The 14,497-nt window shown below is 41.7% G+C and overlaps 1 protein-coding gene across 3 annotated transcripts in view; it reads left to right on the top strand.

Annotated features, from left to right (window-relative positions):
• LOC104932610 (protocadherin-15) overlaps positions 1-14,497 on the top strand; it is a 163,715-nt gene that overhangs the window by 121,678 nt on the left and 27,540 nt on the right. For all 3 annotated transcript variants that reach the window (XM_027289595.1, XM_027289594.1, XM_019271968.2), the window contains 7 exons: positions 2,092-2,201; positions 3,284-3,424; positions 6,265-6,392; positions 9,837-10,067; positions 10,392-10,480; positions 11,938-12,114; positions 13,283-13,501. In XM_027289595.1, coding sequence (XP_027145396.1) covers positions 2,092-2,201; positions 3,284-3,424; positions 6,265-6,392; positions 9,837-10,067; positions 10,392-10,480; positions 11,938-12,114; positions 13,283-13,501 — 1,095 coding nt within the window. The remainder of the gene's footprint in view (positions 1-2,091; positions 2,202-3,283; positions 3,425-6,264; positions 6,393-9,836; positions 10,068-10,391; positions 10,481-11,937; positions 12,115-13,282; positions 13,502-14,497) is intronic.

Genomic DNA, 14,497 nt, shown 5'->3' with positions numbered 1-14,497 from the left:
TGCCTTCGAGCTTGTTGTCACATTGCCACAGCTTACTGGGACACTGAACCGAGACGTTATCTGTTTTTTATTTACATCAGCTGCTGCAATTTATACTTCCTAAAGTTGCTCAATATTTGTACTTGTCTCATTTAAATCTACTGTATATTCATGCGATAAACAGGTTTATTACACATTTGCCTGGAGTGTTTGAGTAGAGCAGGTGGTTCGAGAACCAATTGACTGAGTTGGAAGTTAACATCTACACACACACACTCACTCTCTCTCTCTCTCACTCCCCAATAGCGCCATTTATCACGTTCTGATTGCTTGATAGCTTAGCCAGTTGGTAGCCCATGTTATAATGTTTAGCCAGCTGTGACGGTTGGCCTAATGACTGGACTGGGTTTATTTAATGGAGCAAAATCTGCTGGAAATTTGAGAGTTGCCAGATTCTGAAGAAAATCTGTCAAGGTTGTAAGCAGGGAAAACTGCCCATCACATGCAATGGGAAGCAGGTGGACAAAAACAAGACCGTGCCTGGGTCCTGTTTCAAAGCTGTTGATGGTTTAATTTCACCGTCTGGCTCAGGCCACTAATAGTCCCTGTCAGATAGCCTGTTCCAAATGGACTGGATCAGACCGAGATTTATCCAAACACAATCTACAGCATCTTTAAGAACCATCCGGAAAGCTTTGTATGTTTTAGTACATCAACTGAAGTCATGCACAGGTTATATTACCAGTTATTAATTCATTAATATTCATTACAAGTACAAATGTCAGACATTCTCTGGTCCCAGTTTTTTAAAGAATAGGATTTTCTGTTCACAGTGAACTGAATATCTTTGTTTAAATGCTATATGAAGACATCACCTTGAGTTCAGGGGAATTGTAATCACCTTTTTCCAACACATACATAATTTTTCTTGAATTAAGTGTTTAAGCCAGGGGTCTCCAAACTATGGCCCGCGGGCCACATCCGGCCCGCCTAAACATTCAGAGCAGCCCACTTAACGATCCCAAACAATCCCTCTAAACATGGCCTATTTTTCAAAATTGCATTTTCCTATTATAAAATATCTACACCTAATGATTAAGCTTGGCATTCTAATTAAAATCTATTTATTTACGAACTATTTACAGTACTAGCTAATTTTCATCCCCTTACACAATGGTATATTCCGACTTGACTTTGCTCGTGATTGCTCGGTGCGGGAGGATCCCCACGTGGGACCTCTCCCCGACTGGCTCTGGGTCTGCTTGGAAAGGCTCGGGGGTGAAGGTGGCTCACGGCTCCAGCCGCGAGCTTTACAGCGCCCTCCTGCCCGGACCTCGCCGCTTCCCGGGGCCGTGGACTTAGTGCTTGCTGCGCCCTCTCCGCGACTGTCGAATCGCAACTTATCGCAAATTTCAGTTCCTCCCGCAACAAAATCGCAACAAAAATGTAAAAAGCACCACAACTTTCACTGCAATTTTTTTGAAAACCCCATGCAACATCAGACATTTTAGGCCACAACTATTTCAAAAAAGGCCGTGAAATCCTGGTGGGACTGATATCATTTCCGGTTATAGACTGACCCCGGCCCCCCATCACAGAAAGGCAAGTTGATGTGGCCCGCACCGGAAAAAGTTTGGGGACCCCTGGTTTAAGCCATTATGTGAGAATCAATTTGCAGTGAACTCTTCTGGTCCAACCTTTACTTTATCAGTTTGTGGGAGTTGTGAGACTCCTTTCAACTGCTGCTGACATTCAGCATGCTACAGCTGGCTAGCCACACTGAAGATGTCTCAAGTGAATTTGTTTGTTACCTGATTTTAAAAAGGTTGTTCCACAGCAGCCACTTCTCACTTTCTCTCTGAACACAGTTTTCAAGACCAGCTTTCCTACCTGACATTTAGTGTGAAGACTGCTTAAATATCTTTTAAAGTTACAGAAAGCTGTCAGCATGAAGCGGTAAAAACAGCTGGACTCGTTTGACAGATAATAGTCTCTGTTGTATTTAACGTGCCAAATTGCAGTCGACCCTTGAGAGGAAGTGGGCCCACAGTCTTAACATACACATATTTAATTTCCTTATCAGTTGATACTGATTGACTGATCCATTCCCAGGTTCCCACCAGTGAGTGAGGAGGCTGCCGTCGGAACCCCAGTGGGAACCATCATGGCAGCTGCTGTCAATCAAACTATCATCTACTCCATCATCGAAGGCAACGAGGGAGGTGAGTATACTCAGAGCTTTTTATACGCAGAGTCTGCTCTGGGTTTCCAATTGAGGAGTTGGCTGACCGCTGATAAAGTAGCTACTTGGCTTCTACCATTGAATAATGTGTGGGGTTTATTAGCTGTTATTACCTTATGGAGGATTCATGTATCAAGGCCACAGAGTTGTGTAGCGACAGAGCAACAGAGCAAGAAACTACAAAAATATCTTCCCTAAACTTACTGACTGACTCATATTTTACTTAGCACTAAGGGCATTTGAGACAAGGGAGGCTCAGGGAGACACATCCTCGCCAGATACTGAAAATGTATAATTGGATCCATCCCTCTCTAAACTTTAAACTCACTGCTGGATTACAGTTTAGCTGCAGAAATGGCCACTAACAGGGTCTGTGCTCTGATTGTGGCAGATAAAGGTACACTCCCATCTTTCTTACTGTCTCGTAAAGCGATGGTAAAGAAAGCATATCTTAATACGCACAGTCATATAAAAGACAAAACATGCTGCAAATCATCAGTGCAGTCACAAGCCTGTTATAGACCAATCTGTGCAAGTCATCCATGTGTTTATGGATAGCATGGATGTACATGTTATTGGGGCTCTACTGCTCTCTAAGGTCTATGTTCTTTTAGCTGTAACCAAACAGTTTTTAGGTGCATCACCTCCATCATCTAGATCTCGATTTGCATTTAGCCCAGACCTCTGATTCATACGAGATGCAGCTCAGAGTAAACAAAAGAATATTAAATTCCTTCCGAATTTTATCCGGTTATGAAACACTTGAAAGGACGAGTATAAATGGGGCCTAAAAGTGATAAGCTCCAGGTCATTTGCTAAAGCTTTTTGTATCAACAGTGTTCAAAACACCTTTCTGTATCAAACAGCTCAGGGCTCACTATCTCCTTCTCGCTGTAAAAATCTATCCTGCTGCTTGATACATAAAGTAACAACAAACTCTATCCCTCTGTGTCCCTTTCTGACCTTTCTCTCTGTTTCTTTGCTCTCTGTTTCTTTCATGCTACCTTCCCCCACCCTTTGCCATCTTTCTCCACCTCTCCCTGTCTCTTGTTCTCTCCCCAGGTGTGTTCATATTGAATGAAACGACAGGAATGATTTCCACAGCCATGCCCCTGGACTACGAGGCCAATTCCAGCTTCGTTCTAAAGGTTGAAGCCGACTCCATGAAAGTGGTGTCCTCGAACCTCCGAGCTCCCTCTAAGAGTGAGTGCGTGGTTGTGTTTTTGAACTCTCCTCCTCTAAGATCACAGGACTTCCTTCTGATGATGGGTTGCATCACCGCAGATTCTTTTTCTCTCTTAAATATACAGACACACACACACACACATTTATGGATTGAAATATAACAGTGCATGACATTAAGATAATTGCCACAGACTGTAGCTTTCCATCTCTCTCTCAGCCATTCTCACTGGAACTCTCTCTGCTTTTACCCTTGTGCAAGTTCCCTCCAACTCCTCTCAGTTGAATGTCTTCGAGACACGTTCTGTTGAGCCTTGGCTGCTGCTGTTACCTTTCACGCAGCTTTTTCCTCCCTCGCAGCTGTCTGTCAAACCCGTACGCTACACCCTGCATGTTGTCTTCACTGTTCATGTTTTAAAAATGCTCGCCTCTCTCTCCCTTACAGGCTTTGTGTCTCATTGGCTTTCCACAGGACTGAAATTGTCGATAGGCAATTATGTAACCGTCCAGAATTGAACTCTCGTCTATCAAACTTGTTTGCAATGATCAAAGTGGCCAAATAAAGCTGGCGTGCAGTTTGGACGATTGAAGATTTTATCTGTGAATCTGTTTCCACCCCCAAACATTGAGTCATGAGCGATCCGTGCAGGTCGGGTCGGTGTTCGTTTTTACGGAACCTGCTGTAATCTGAGTACAACCTTAAAGTATTTCACCATTCTGTTTTCATTTTATTTGTACTTTTTCTTCATCCTGTCGTTATTTTCTTTAATTTCTATTCGCAAATGAATCTTCCCCCAGTTGCATGTGGGCGGAAAGACCGACCAAAACAAGTTTTCACGGTTTTAATTGAGATTACAACTGAAGTGAAAGCAGCTCTAATTAGTCTCCATCTCTCCCCCACTCTGTCGTTCTTTCTTCCTGCCTCTTTTCTCTGCCTGTTTTCTGTCTGTCTGTCCCTGCTGTGTGTGTCTCCTTGCGTCTTCTTGCTTTCGGAACATATCTGCATTCTCCTTTAATTGATGCTCAGCTTCCCGGGTTTCTCTTTTCTTTTTTAATTATAACGTTCACCACATGCTGTTCTCATCTCATCCAACTATTTTGGATTTAAGCATTCTGCAGAGATTAAAACTACAAATCATTGTAGTCATTAGCAAATCTCCTTCAATTCTTTGTGGTAGGCATTTTAATCAGACAACAAATCAATAGGATTCCAACAATGCGTTAATCCGGTTTTCCCGACTCAATTGAAGGTTGGAATCGAAAATAGACGTTTTGGTATGGTCTCTCATTGTCTGCGGCAGATAAGAAGATTAATGTTTTCATCCGCTTGTTTGTTTTGCGCCGTTCTTTACGCGCCAGACTTTTTATGTGTTCTTTTGTATTTCTTGGAGTGAAACTTGAGCACTTGACAATCCTGTGTTTGTTTTTTCTTTCAGCCTTTTCACAAAGTTTGGTTGATAGTATTGTGTTGTAGTTTTACATTCACAATTTCCTGTTTTTGGCCGGATGACTTTGAATGTGAGTCATTCCAAGCTGCAGTCTCTGAATGTCAATAACAAAAACTCATTGGCACAATGTTTCGTCTTATGCTGATTCTGTTTAGTTTGCTCGGATTGATGATTTATTGGTTTTATTGGTCATTTAAAATTGATTTTTATTTGCATGTATGCAATTCAAACCACCTTTTACAGTGTTACTGATCCAAAACTTGAAGTTTAGTCTTGGCATATACTCGGATGGATCAGAGTAGGGTCACATCTACTGCAGCTGCTCCCAAGACATTGAGCAGTTCTTTATAGTTCTCACAACACATTTTCAGAATCATCTTTGGAAGTGAAGCGAACAGTCAACAGTCATTACTCACTCTACCGTCCCACCCTTTGATCACTATGTTATAATTAAAGGCCCTGGAAACTAGTTTGTGTAACAGCTTCTCACTTTCTTCCAAGTTATTGTTTTGAATGCTAAACAGGTTTTCAGTATGGTAGATTTAAAGGACTCTACTTACAGAATATGGCAGAAATTGAATGTAATAGGCAGAACTATATTTTCATCAGTGTTTTTTGTTTGTTTGTTTTTTTTACCTTAGAATGAACATTTTATATTTGCAGGTCGATAGTCTACCATGCCATGTTTCTACAGTAGCCCAGTAGACAAACTAAACACTTTCTCTAGTTGGGTGTTTTGCCTTTATTGCAGGTTTTGTGGCCACCACAATTTCTCTTTCAGGTGGTTGCTATCAACAACTACACCACTAGGTGCCACTAAAACTTTTACACTGATCCTCTGTCTCATCTTTGATTGCCTCATGGAAATGGGTTGTAGCGTTGGCCGTACATAAGACCAGTTTTACACTTACGACCCTGTACTGTACGAGCTATAAAAAAGGCAAGCAGCATCAGTTTAAACCTGTATGTGTATATATGTCTGTATTATCACATACAATCAAAAATAGCAAAGCTGCTGAATTTTAACACTTGTGACACCTGCGGGTTGTGCAGAAACTAACCCCGTACCTGCCTGCCGATGTCTGCTGCTGCTTTTCTTGCCTCATGTGGTACATGCTGAGCTGCAAGGTTCAAAAACTGCAACCTAAAACTCCTGAAACTGCAGCTGGATGATAGCTGGCGGGTCTTGGTGACTGATGATTTGCATCAATCAGTGTCAGGTCTTGTTATTTCATTTCTTGCCCTTTATTATTTATTTTCCGCCCTTGTAGCTTGTTCCTTTAGTATAAAACACGTGCTGTGTATCTCTTGAGAGAAATTCCATGCGGCCCATCAAGCAACTAATACTGCGTGTGTTTTACAGACATGCTACTTTTAGTATCATGACGTGTAAACTGTGTATGTGTCTCCTAGCGAACACGGCTAAGGTGATAATTGACATCGAGGACGAGAACGACCACGCACCGGTTTTCACCAAACCTCTTTACATCGGAGGGGTCGCGGAAGATGCCAAAACCTTCACTTCTGTCTTGCAAGTACAGGTACGGACACACACACACACACACACACACACACACATATATACACAGCCTATGTGCCAACTCAAGCACCCCACTGAAGTCACCTCGATGCTCACAGGGCGTACTGCAACATACATCCAACAGATTCTTTTAATCATGGCCGAGTAGCTCGGCCCACTCCTTGGCCGCGTGCCTGCTGCCACACCACTTACGTGAAAGCTATGCTGCTGCTGCTACATCTGCTGCTACTGCCAGTTCATGTAGTATTTCAAAATCTGCAGCATCCACCTGGAGGCCGGTGAGTCCATCTCACCTTTGAGGAGGGGAGGCGAGTATCATCACTCCCTGCTGTGCTCATCTTCATGTTCCCTTGTGGTGGAGTGTCGAACATTAATGCTGTACATATTCTCAATTTACATAACAATCTGTTCCACATGAGTTGACCGACTGAAATGCTGTTGCCCCCGCAATAAATAATGTCTTTGTGAAGCTCAGTGTGTCAGAGAAGTGTGAGTTTGTTTGTGTTCAAACTTTTTAGGTTTCACTCTGTAATATCCTCGCATGGATTGCTTTATATTTTAAGATGTTCCTCTTACTCGTGCCTCCTCTTTTGTTAAAAGAATATCCCCGATTTTTAATGCGAGACCCAAAATATTATGAAAAATAAGTCGACCATGACAGCTCTCCAGCACAATCCACTTTAGCTCGGTGTCGAGTTGCTGACGGCGCCTGTGTTGATGTGTGTACTCTTATTTTTTGTTGTTTATATCAAAAGAAGACAACATTTAGGAACAAAGTCAAGTGAGGAGATTATTCTGTCTCCGTGTCTCCGCCTTGATATCTCCCTCTATCTCTCTCTGTTAATTGATACATCTCTGTGTTTCTCTTTCTTCTCACCTAACCCGGGAGAATCTCATATCACCGTAAACAACTTGAGCGACTCGTATTGTTAAAATGCCTTTCAGGACTCAAAATGGGTCACAGCGTCTTATCTCTTTCAGCCTCTGAGAAGTAGCAATATGTTTTAATGAGCCTGGATGCCACAAGAGACTCGGGCAGAGTCTCTGGCAGAAAAAAAAGTATCTGCTTTAATATTTTATTAAAGTTTTTAAGATCATTCTTAGATATCCCTGCTTCGTTAGATCGTACACAGCGAGAGTGGCGGGAAAGATGAGAGAATAAGAGAGAGCATGCAACCAAAAGTCACATTCAGAATCACAGTTTCACAAGTGAAAGTCACATAAACCTGCTATCTCAGAATATTATTCCTCGGCTGCAAACACCTCAGGTAGTGGTTTTGCATGCAGATTTTAAGTGGCTGCAGCCGATTTACAAGTAACTTGCCCTACAGTCACCTGACCTCTAAATACTTGAGCAGACTGGCAGGAAGAATTAATAGTCTGCTAGTGGGGCTCGATCACCACAGGGAGCGTCAATTGATCTGGAGGTTGCAAGTATAGGACAGGATTGATGGTCAGATAAAGATAACTGGCATCCTGCTGAGAGACAAACTGACCGGACAGAAGAAGACAGAAGGAAGACATACATGATTCATAGGTGGGTGAATAGATGGAGAGGAGAGGAGGGGGGGGAGATGTCTGGGTGACTATAAAGATGGACGGGGATGCTCGCGGCATACTTGCTAACATCCGGATAAAAGGATGAACGGGGGGAAAAAAGATGGAAAGTTTTGAGATGTGCATTTTCAATTTCTGCCGTTCCATCACATCTCATCATGCTTTCAGAGTATACGTGTTCAAGCACACGAGTGCACTCCTCTGAGGATACCAGCTCACAGATATCGATTAGATTTCAGATGAGTTTCACGTTAGAAAACCTGCTGTTATCTCCAAAGATTGTTTTCGTCCTCAATTTAAATCACATTTTGTCTTCCCAAGACGTTTCTGTCACCTTTCCCCACCGACCACCACATGCAAATGCAAAGGTGTTCAATTTGATTTGGAATCTAGCTGCCGTGTATTTGATTGGCATCGCCTCACCAGATGCTGTTGAATTGCCTTTTTCAGTGTTTGTTTTTGTCTGGTCAGAGCTCTGCAAGATTCATTGACATTAATAAGGTGGCAGCATTTTTGTCACACAGCGTTGTTTGGCGGTCTGAACATTGCCAACCACCAAACGATTCAGTCATCTTGTAAAAATGTTTTTTTGAATGAGGCTCAGGTGTTGCCGGGAGCTTCTTGAGTGGTTGCTTTTATTTATTTTTTGCTCTCAAATTGTTGTTTCCTGTCAAAAATGGGCAAAACACTGTAAGGGAAGGGCTTTAAAAGCACTGAGATGTTTACAGCACTTACATGTTTACATTAAAGATACGCTGTTGTTAGGCTGGTAAAGTGATACCTTTTTCATTTTCACTGTCCACCTCCAAACACATCGTACTTATCTTTATAGCATACTGTTTTGGAGTTCGCATAAAAGACTAATTTAATTGGAGGAAATGATGCAGAGTGTTTTTCTAAAGGTTCATTCCTTATTTTTTGATTCTCTTATGAGACTTATGAATATAAAGTTTTTAGGTAGTTTAGTATCCTTACTGACTATCTTAAGAATACTTAATCTTTACAGGGAGAACACAATAAATATAAAAACCTGCTTTGAATTTGTCTGCAAGTGAATTTTAGACACCGCTATACTATAGGTGGTTGTTATTACTGCAGGTATTGATGCACTGCTGCACTAAAAAATAAAAGTAAAAGAAGTGTGTCTGTACATCTGTTCTTCTTTCGTCATCCTATATTCTCTATGTATGTCTCTTTTTTTCATTTATTTCTTCCCTGCTCATTCCCTGGCCATATGAAAACAATATATTTTATTTGTTTTCTTGCTATTATACTTTTACCTTTTATGTCCCAGAGCTGAATGTGTAGTCTGTACTCCAAACCATTCTTGTAGAAGCCTTTGCAATAAATCAGCGTCTGTCTGAGTTTGCGCCTGGATGTGGATGTGAATGTGGTTTGCATGTATGTGTGAATGCGGAGGGAGACTTGATAGTTAGCCAGAGTGACAGAACTGATGAATAGACCTGCATACAGCTCAAAGCACCACTTTACCCCCTACTGATGATTCACAGTACTACATCAAACAATACCAGAAAGCCTGAGAGCAGCTTTCTCCCCGCAAGAGAAAACAAAATTCAGACAAAGCAACAATAATATGTGAGGAATATAAGACAGAAAGTCTATTGGCCCTGAACTCATCACTGCACATAGCGGTGCTGAATATTGATAAGCTGCTCAAACACCTGGAAGCAAATGAAGAGTCTGACGGCTCACTATCATGATGATAATCATCACAGATCAAAGAATTGATTGTTATGTTAATGGAAAAAACTGATTTATCACAGTGTAGTTTGCATTGATGATGATGATGATGATGACATTTCATTATAATGATCATGATTAAAATAATGGCACTGCTTCCTAATTTTTATTTTTCCTCGTTTCCCAGGCCTTGGACAGAGACACGGGTAACTACAGTGCTATGATGTACCGGCTGATCATTCCGCCTCCCGGTGGTAAAGACACTCGAGATAGCAAAGACGGCTTTGTCATCGAACCGTACAGCGGCGTGGTGAAGACGGCAATCATGTACCGCAACATGAGGAGGTCATATTTCAAGTTTGAGGTGATGGCTACAGACAATTACGGCCAAGGACACAGCAGCAGGGCGGATATAGTGGTGCGTATATTTCCTTTTTCTTTACATTGGTGACAGGTTTATAATGTGCCTGTCAGGAGTTTTATTTCATCTTTTACTCTACGAATTAAATGACATGATTGAGCTTAATTGCAGTGAGATTTATGTCCCTGAAACCGATTAAACAAATTGTCCCAATCCTGAAGCATAGTTTGATTAGTTATCGTTCCCGGTGCAAACTTTTTTTTTCAGTGACAGAGGTGCCATCTGACAGAGTACAGTCAAACATTGTATATGTTATTTTCTGACAGATTTAAATGCAGAAATGACTGTAGATTTATTTGCATTTTTTTATCCATCGTGTAGGTGTCCGTCGTGAACCAGCTGGACATGCAGGTGGTCGTATCAAATGTCCCGCCAACTTACGTGGACAAAAACAAAGACAAGCTGGTTAGGTAACGTACAGCATACTGTATTTATTATTGAATATATTAATAAATCATCTATAGCATTAAGTTGTCTGTACAGCATGTCCTCTGAGGGTTGAGAATCAATCTGTTCATCATATTTCTAGGACGAAGGATGCTGATGCTGATGAGAGCAGGCACTTTGAGTTCAGCATGTACCATCAACATTGCAAATAGCTCTTGATGGACAACTGGCCCTTTGCTTACATTAAATGCATTATTAGATTCTCAACGCTTTCCCACTCATCTTAAAACAAGCCTCTTATTATTTTCTAATAATATCTCAATGTGTCGTTTCATGAAGCAGTGGTTTGTTACAGGGGGATCCACATTTAAACATCACTGCAGGACAGTTTTGTATTAGGGTGGTACTGAAAGTTTAAAGATTTGATGTCATTTTAGATGATACACTTCTAGCAGTCAGTGGTTCCTTCCTCTGTATTGATCTAGCTGTGATGTGTCTTCATAGGAAGGACTGAAGCTGTAATTGCTACCATGGGGAAATCAACAAGACTTGATAAAGAGCACAAACAGTCTTGTGTACAAAAATAGCTTCTTTTTTTTTTTTTATCGTAATGAAGTGTCCTAGTAAGAATGAAGCGTGTTTTGTTGAACTAGAACCCACAGTGGGATTGTAACAGGGACAGGCATCACACCACCTCAGCTAGACTTCAGTTACAGAGCAAAGAAAGTCCCTGTTATTGTGCAGAACAGAGCAAGCTGTGGTTACAGATGTATATTCAAGTCAGGACATGAGGACATATTTTCCCAGGAATCACTTTTTTTTTTAGCATTCCTGGCACTTCGTAATCCTCACCCACCTTCTGTCCCTTGAAGCCAACACAAACTATTAAAAATATTTCTTGCTACGTTCCAAAACATTCGGGGCTCGAGCCCTGAAAATATGACCTTATCAAAACGACAGTGGCAGCTTAAATGCGAGATACTCTCACATTGCTCCAGTGGGGCTCAGCTTGTTTGAGAAATTTGCTTGAATCAAGCAACATTATCTCCCTCCACAGTCGGCCAAATATGTTTTTTACTCATTTGAAGAAAGAAGAATGCTGTGCCACAGCTCAGTCAGGTTGCTGCTGTCCTTTTGCCTCACACGCACACACACACACACACACACACGACGTGATAATGATGCTTTAAAGCGTTTACCATCTTCTCTTTTTGTCTTACTTTCTTACTCTGACTTACACGCACACACACACACACCTTAGTGGGCATATCCCTGCTGAGAGCAGGTGTTTCTGGGGTTACAGAAATCAATATTGCACAGCATGAGGCTGCCGAGCTGGTGGAACGAAAAAACTGTGTGTGTATGTGTGTTTGGTGTATGTGACCGGAGTCTTTGCATGTTTAAAAGTACCGCAGAGGTGTGTATATGTCAGCCATGTGTGAACCCATCAATGAAAATCCATCATTTTTCACACGCACAGTATTTTGGAACGCTACGTCCAGGACCAGATACCGGGAGCAAAGGTTGTCGTGGAAACCATTGGGCCTCATCGCCATGGTGACGGAATGGAGCAGGAAGACTACACCAAGTCGGATCTCATGATTTATGCGATTGACCCGTTGACAAATAGAGCCGTATCTCGACAGGAGCTCCACAAGTAAGAACCAACGAATCTGTGAAAAGTAAAACGGCAGCTCTCCAAAAGCTTTACATCATAAGATGGGACGTGACCTAACCCTAAATTAGACAGCGATTAAGTATTTTTTTTTTATTAATTGGTCTCAATTTTGTTTTTTGGAGTGCTGCCATTCAGGTATTTTGCTGAAGGCAATCTCATACTTTCTGGCAGCTTACTAAAAGAAGAAAAAATGTATCCCTCATCACTTTCAGCCAGTGAGTGGGCGCATGTTTGTGTGACTTTAGACTGAAGCTTGAAGACTTAATGACTAACTAGGAAATTTCTAAAGAAACTGAGTGTATCTGACTCCTGGACATTAAGTAGCTGTCGGTGTGTGTGTGCGTGCTTGTGTCTGTTCATGAGAGAGTTTTACAAAGTCTTTTTATTTTGAAGGGACTTTTATTTTGAAAGACTGAAGTCTGTGTGTGTGTGTCAGGGCCAGGTGGAGGCCACCAATCAGAGCAGAGCAAGCAACTGCTCCTGTGACATTTGACACCACTGAGAGAGAGAGAAAAACGTCTGAAAGTACCCCTTGAACAAGAAGGCTTTTTGGCCAAACCATAGTTCTTATCATTGAACCGGCTTCACTATGAGCATCCTGAGCTCTTCCTAAACATTTACATCTATATTTTATGTGGCTAAACTGAAAAAATGTGACCTTTAGAGCGATTCAAATAAACCGTTAGCTCTGCTTTCCTCCAGAAATTTTCCCGCCTTTTTAATATTGCGGTCTATAAGGCCGTGGGTGGGCGTTGCTGCCGCATCTTTGCATCTCACACCCCAAACTATAAGTCTGCCAGCTTTAGCAGATGCATGTGGGTGAGAAGACAAATTTTCCTACGTTTCTATGTATAAATTATTTCTGTAGAGTGGAATTTGTGGCCTCGAGCGCAGTTTCCAAATTTATTTTTCGACAAATTTTTCTCTCCCTCTCCACTCTAGCGGTGATGTCACGCACTCTAGCTCGCGAACATTCTACCAATACACACCCACACTCCTTATTGAGTGTGCCTTGCAGACACACTCAATAAGCTGCCTGCATATCTGTATAACAGTTGTTGGATGCTGGCATCACTTTCACTAAAAAACTAATAGAGGTTAGTTTTTAGCCAAATATACACAATCTCTTGTGTTTCTCCCACCCAAGGTTTCTTGATGGTAAACTGTTGGACATTAACAAAGAGTTCCAGCCCCTCCTCCCTCCTGGTGGTCGGATTCTGGAGATCCGAACCCCTGAAGTGGTGACCAGCGTGAAGAAAGCCGTGCAGACTGTAGGCTACACAGAGGGGGCACTGTTGGCTCTGGCGGTTATTATCATCGTCTGCTGCGTCCCCGCCATATTGATCGTCATTATCACCTACAGACAGTAAGTATGAATTATAAGTGAAGAAGCGGGAAAAAAAGGCTGAATGAGGCTATGCTGTCACTAATCAAAGTGGCATTTCTGTTGTTTATTAGTAGCAGGAGCTCACTGTCCCTCTGATGTTTAAAGGATAAGACTGGCGATATGTTTTCTGTCTTTTATCAACAAATCCTATGAAAAGGCCAAAACCAACAGTGGATTCTTCCTTCTAATAGAAATTGCCTGTGTAGCCAAAGCCAAAGACCCCCATTGTTGTCCCAAAGCAATTAAAAACACAGAATGTAACCACACCTTGGCACGTGTTCCCTCATTATAATGAACATGGGCACTGATCCACAGCTAAAAAATAGTCCCCAACAAATGCACTCCTCACTGTTTGAGTAACCTTTGCCAAAAACATCAACATCTGTTTCATTAAATATTAAATATTTAGTTTGACTAACTTTAAAGCTTTACATCCTCAACACGAACAAGTGGGCTTGCAGCTTACCGCCACTGACAGGGAGGAAACTATTGAGAGATGGACTAACAAATGTTAGTCTCATCCGCCCATTAATGCACAAAGTGGTAGATTAATGTGTAAACCTGACAGACACGCATTAAATCTATTGCATTCTACAATAACAGCAACGTTGGGATGTTTCTTGGTTTAGCATTCCTGGCACAATGTAAGCTCAGCTTGAAGTCAAATATCTACTTCAGCTAAAGGAGGATCTGCCTATAAATTGAAAGGCTAGCAAAGATAACAAGCTGTTAAGAAAGTGTGTGAATTTCTTTTTGAGAGAGTGCAGACAGTCAGAGAAATAGACAAAGCTGGCAGTGTCTCCCACAGGACGTCCTTTTTGCGCTATTTATCATTTTATCACCTGGGCCAGTCACTTCCCCAGATGATTCAGCATGGCAGCCTGTCCCACAGTGCCAATTCTAATAGTTTGTTTAGCTAACCACCGTGAAAGGCTATTAATTTCATCCGTCTCCTAAATACACACAAACAAGGAC

The sequence above is a fragment of the Larimichthys crocea genome, chromosome XVI (assembly GCF_000972845.2).
Source record: "Larimichthys crocea isolate SSNF chromosome XVI, L_crocea_2.0, whole genome shotgun sequence".
NCBI lineage: Eukaryota > Metazoa > Chordata > Actinopteri > Sciaenidae > Larimichthys > Larimichthys crocea.
The sequence above is the reverse complement of the archived record's forward strand: the minus strand, read 5'-3'. Positions and strand labels throughout refer to the sequence as shown.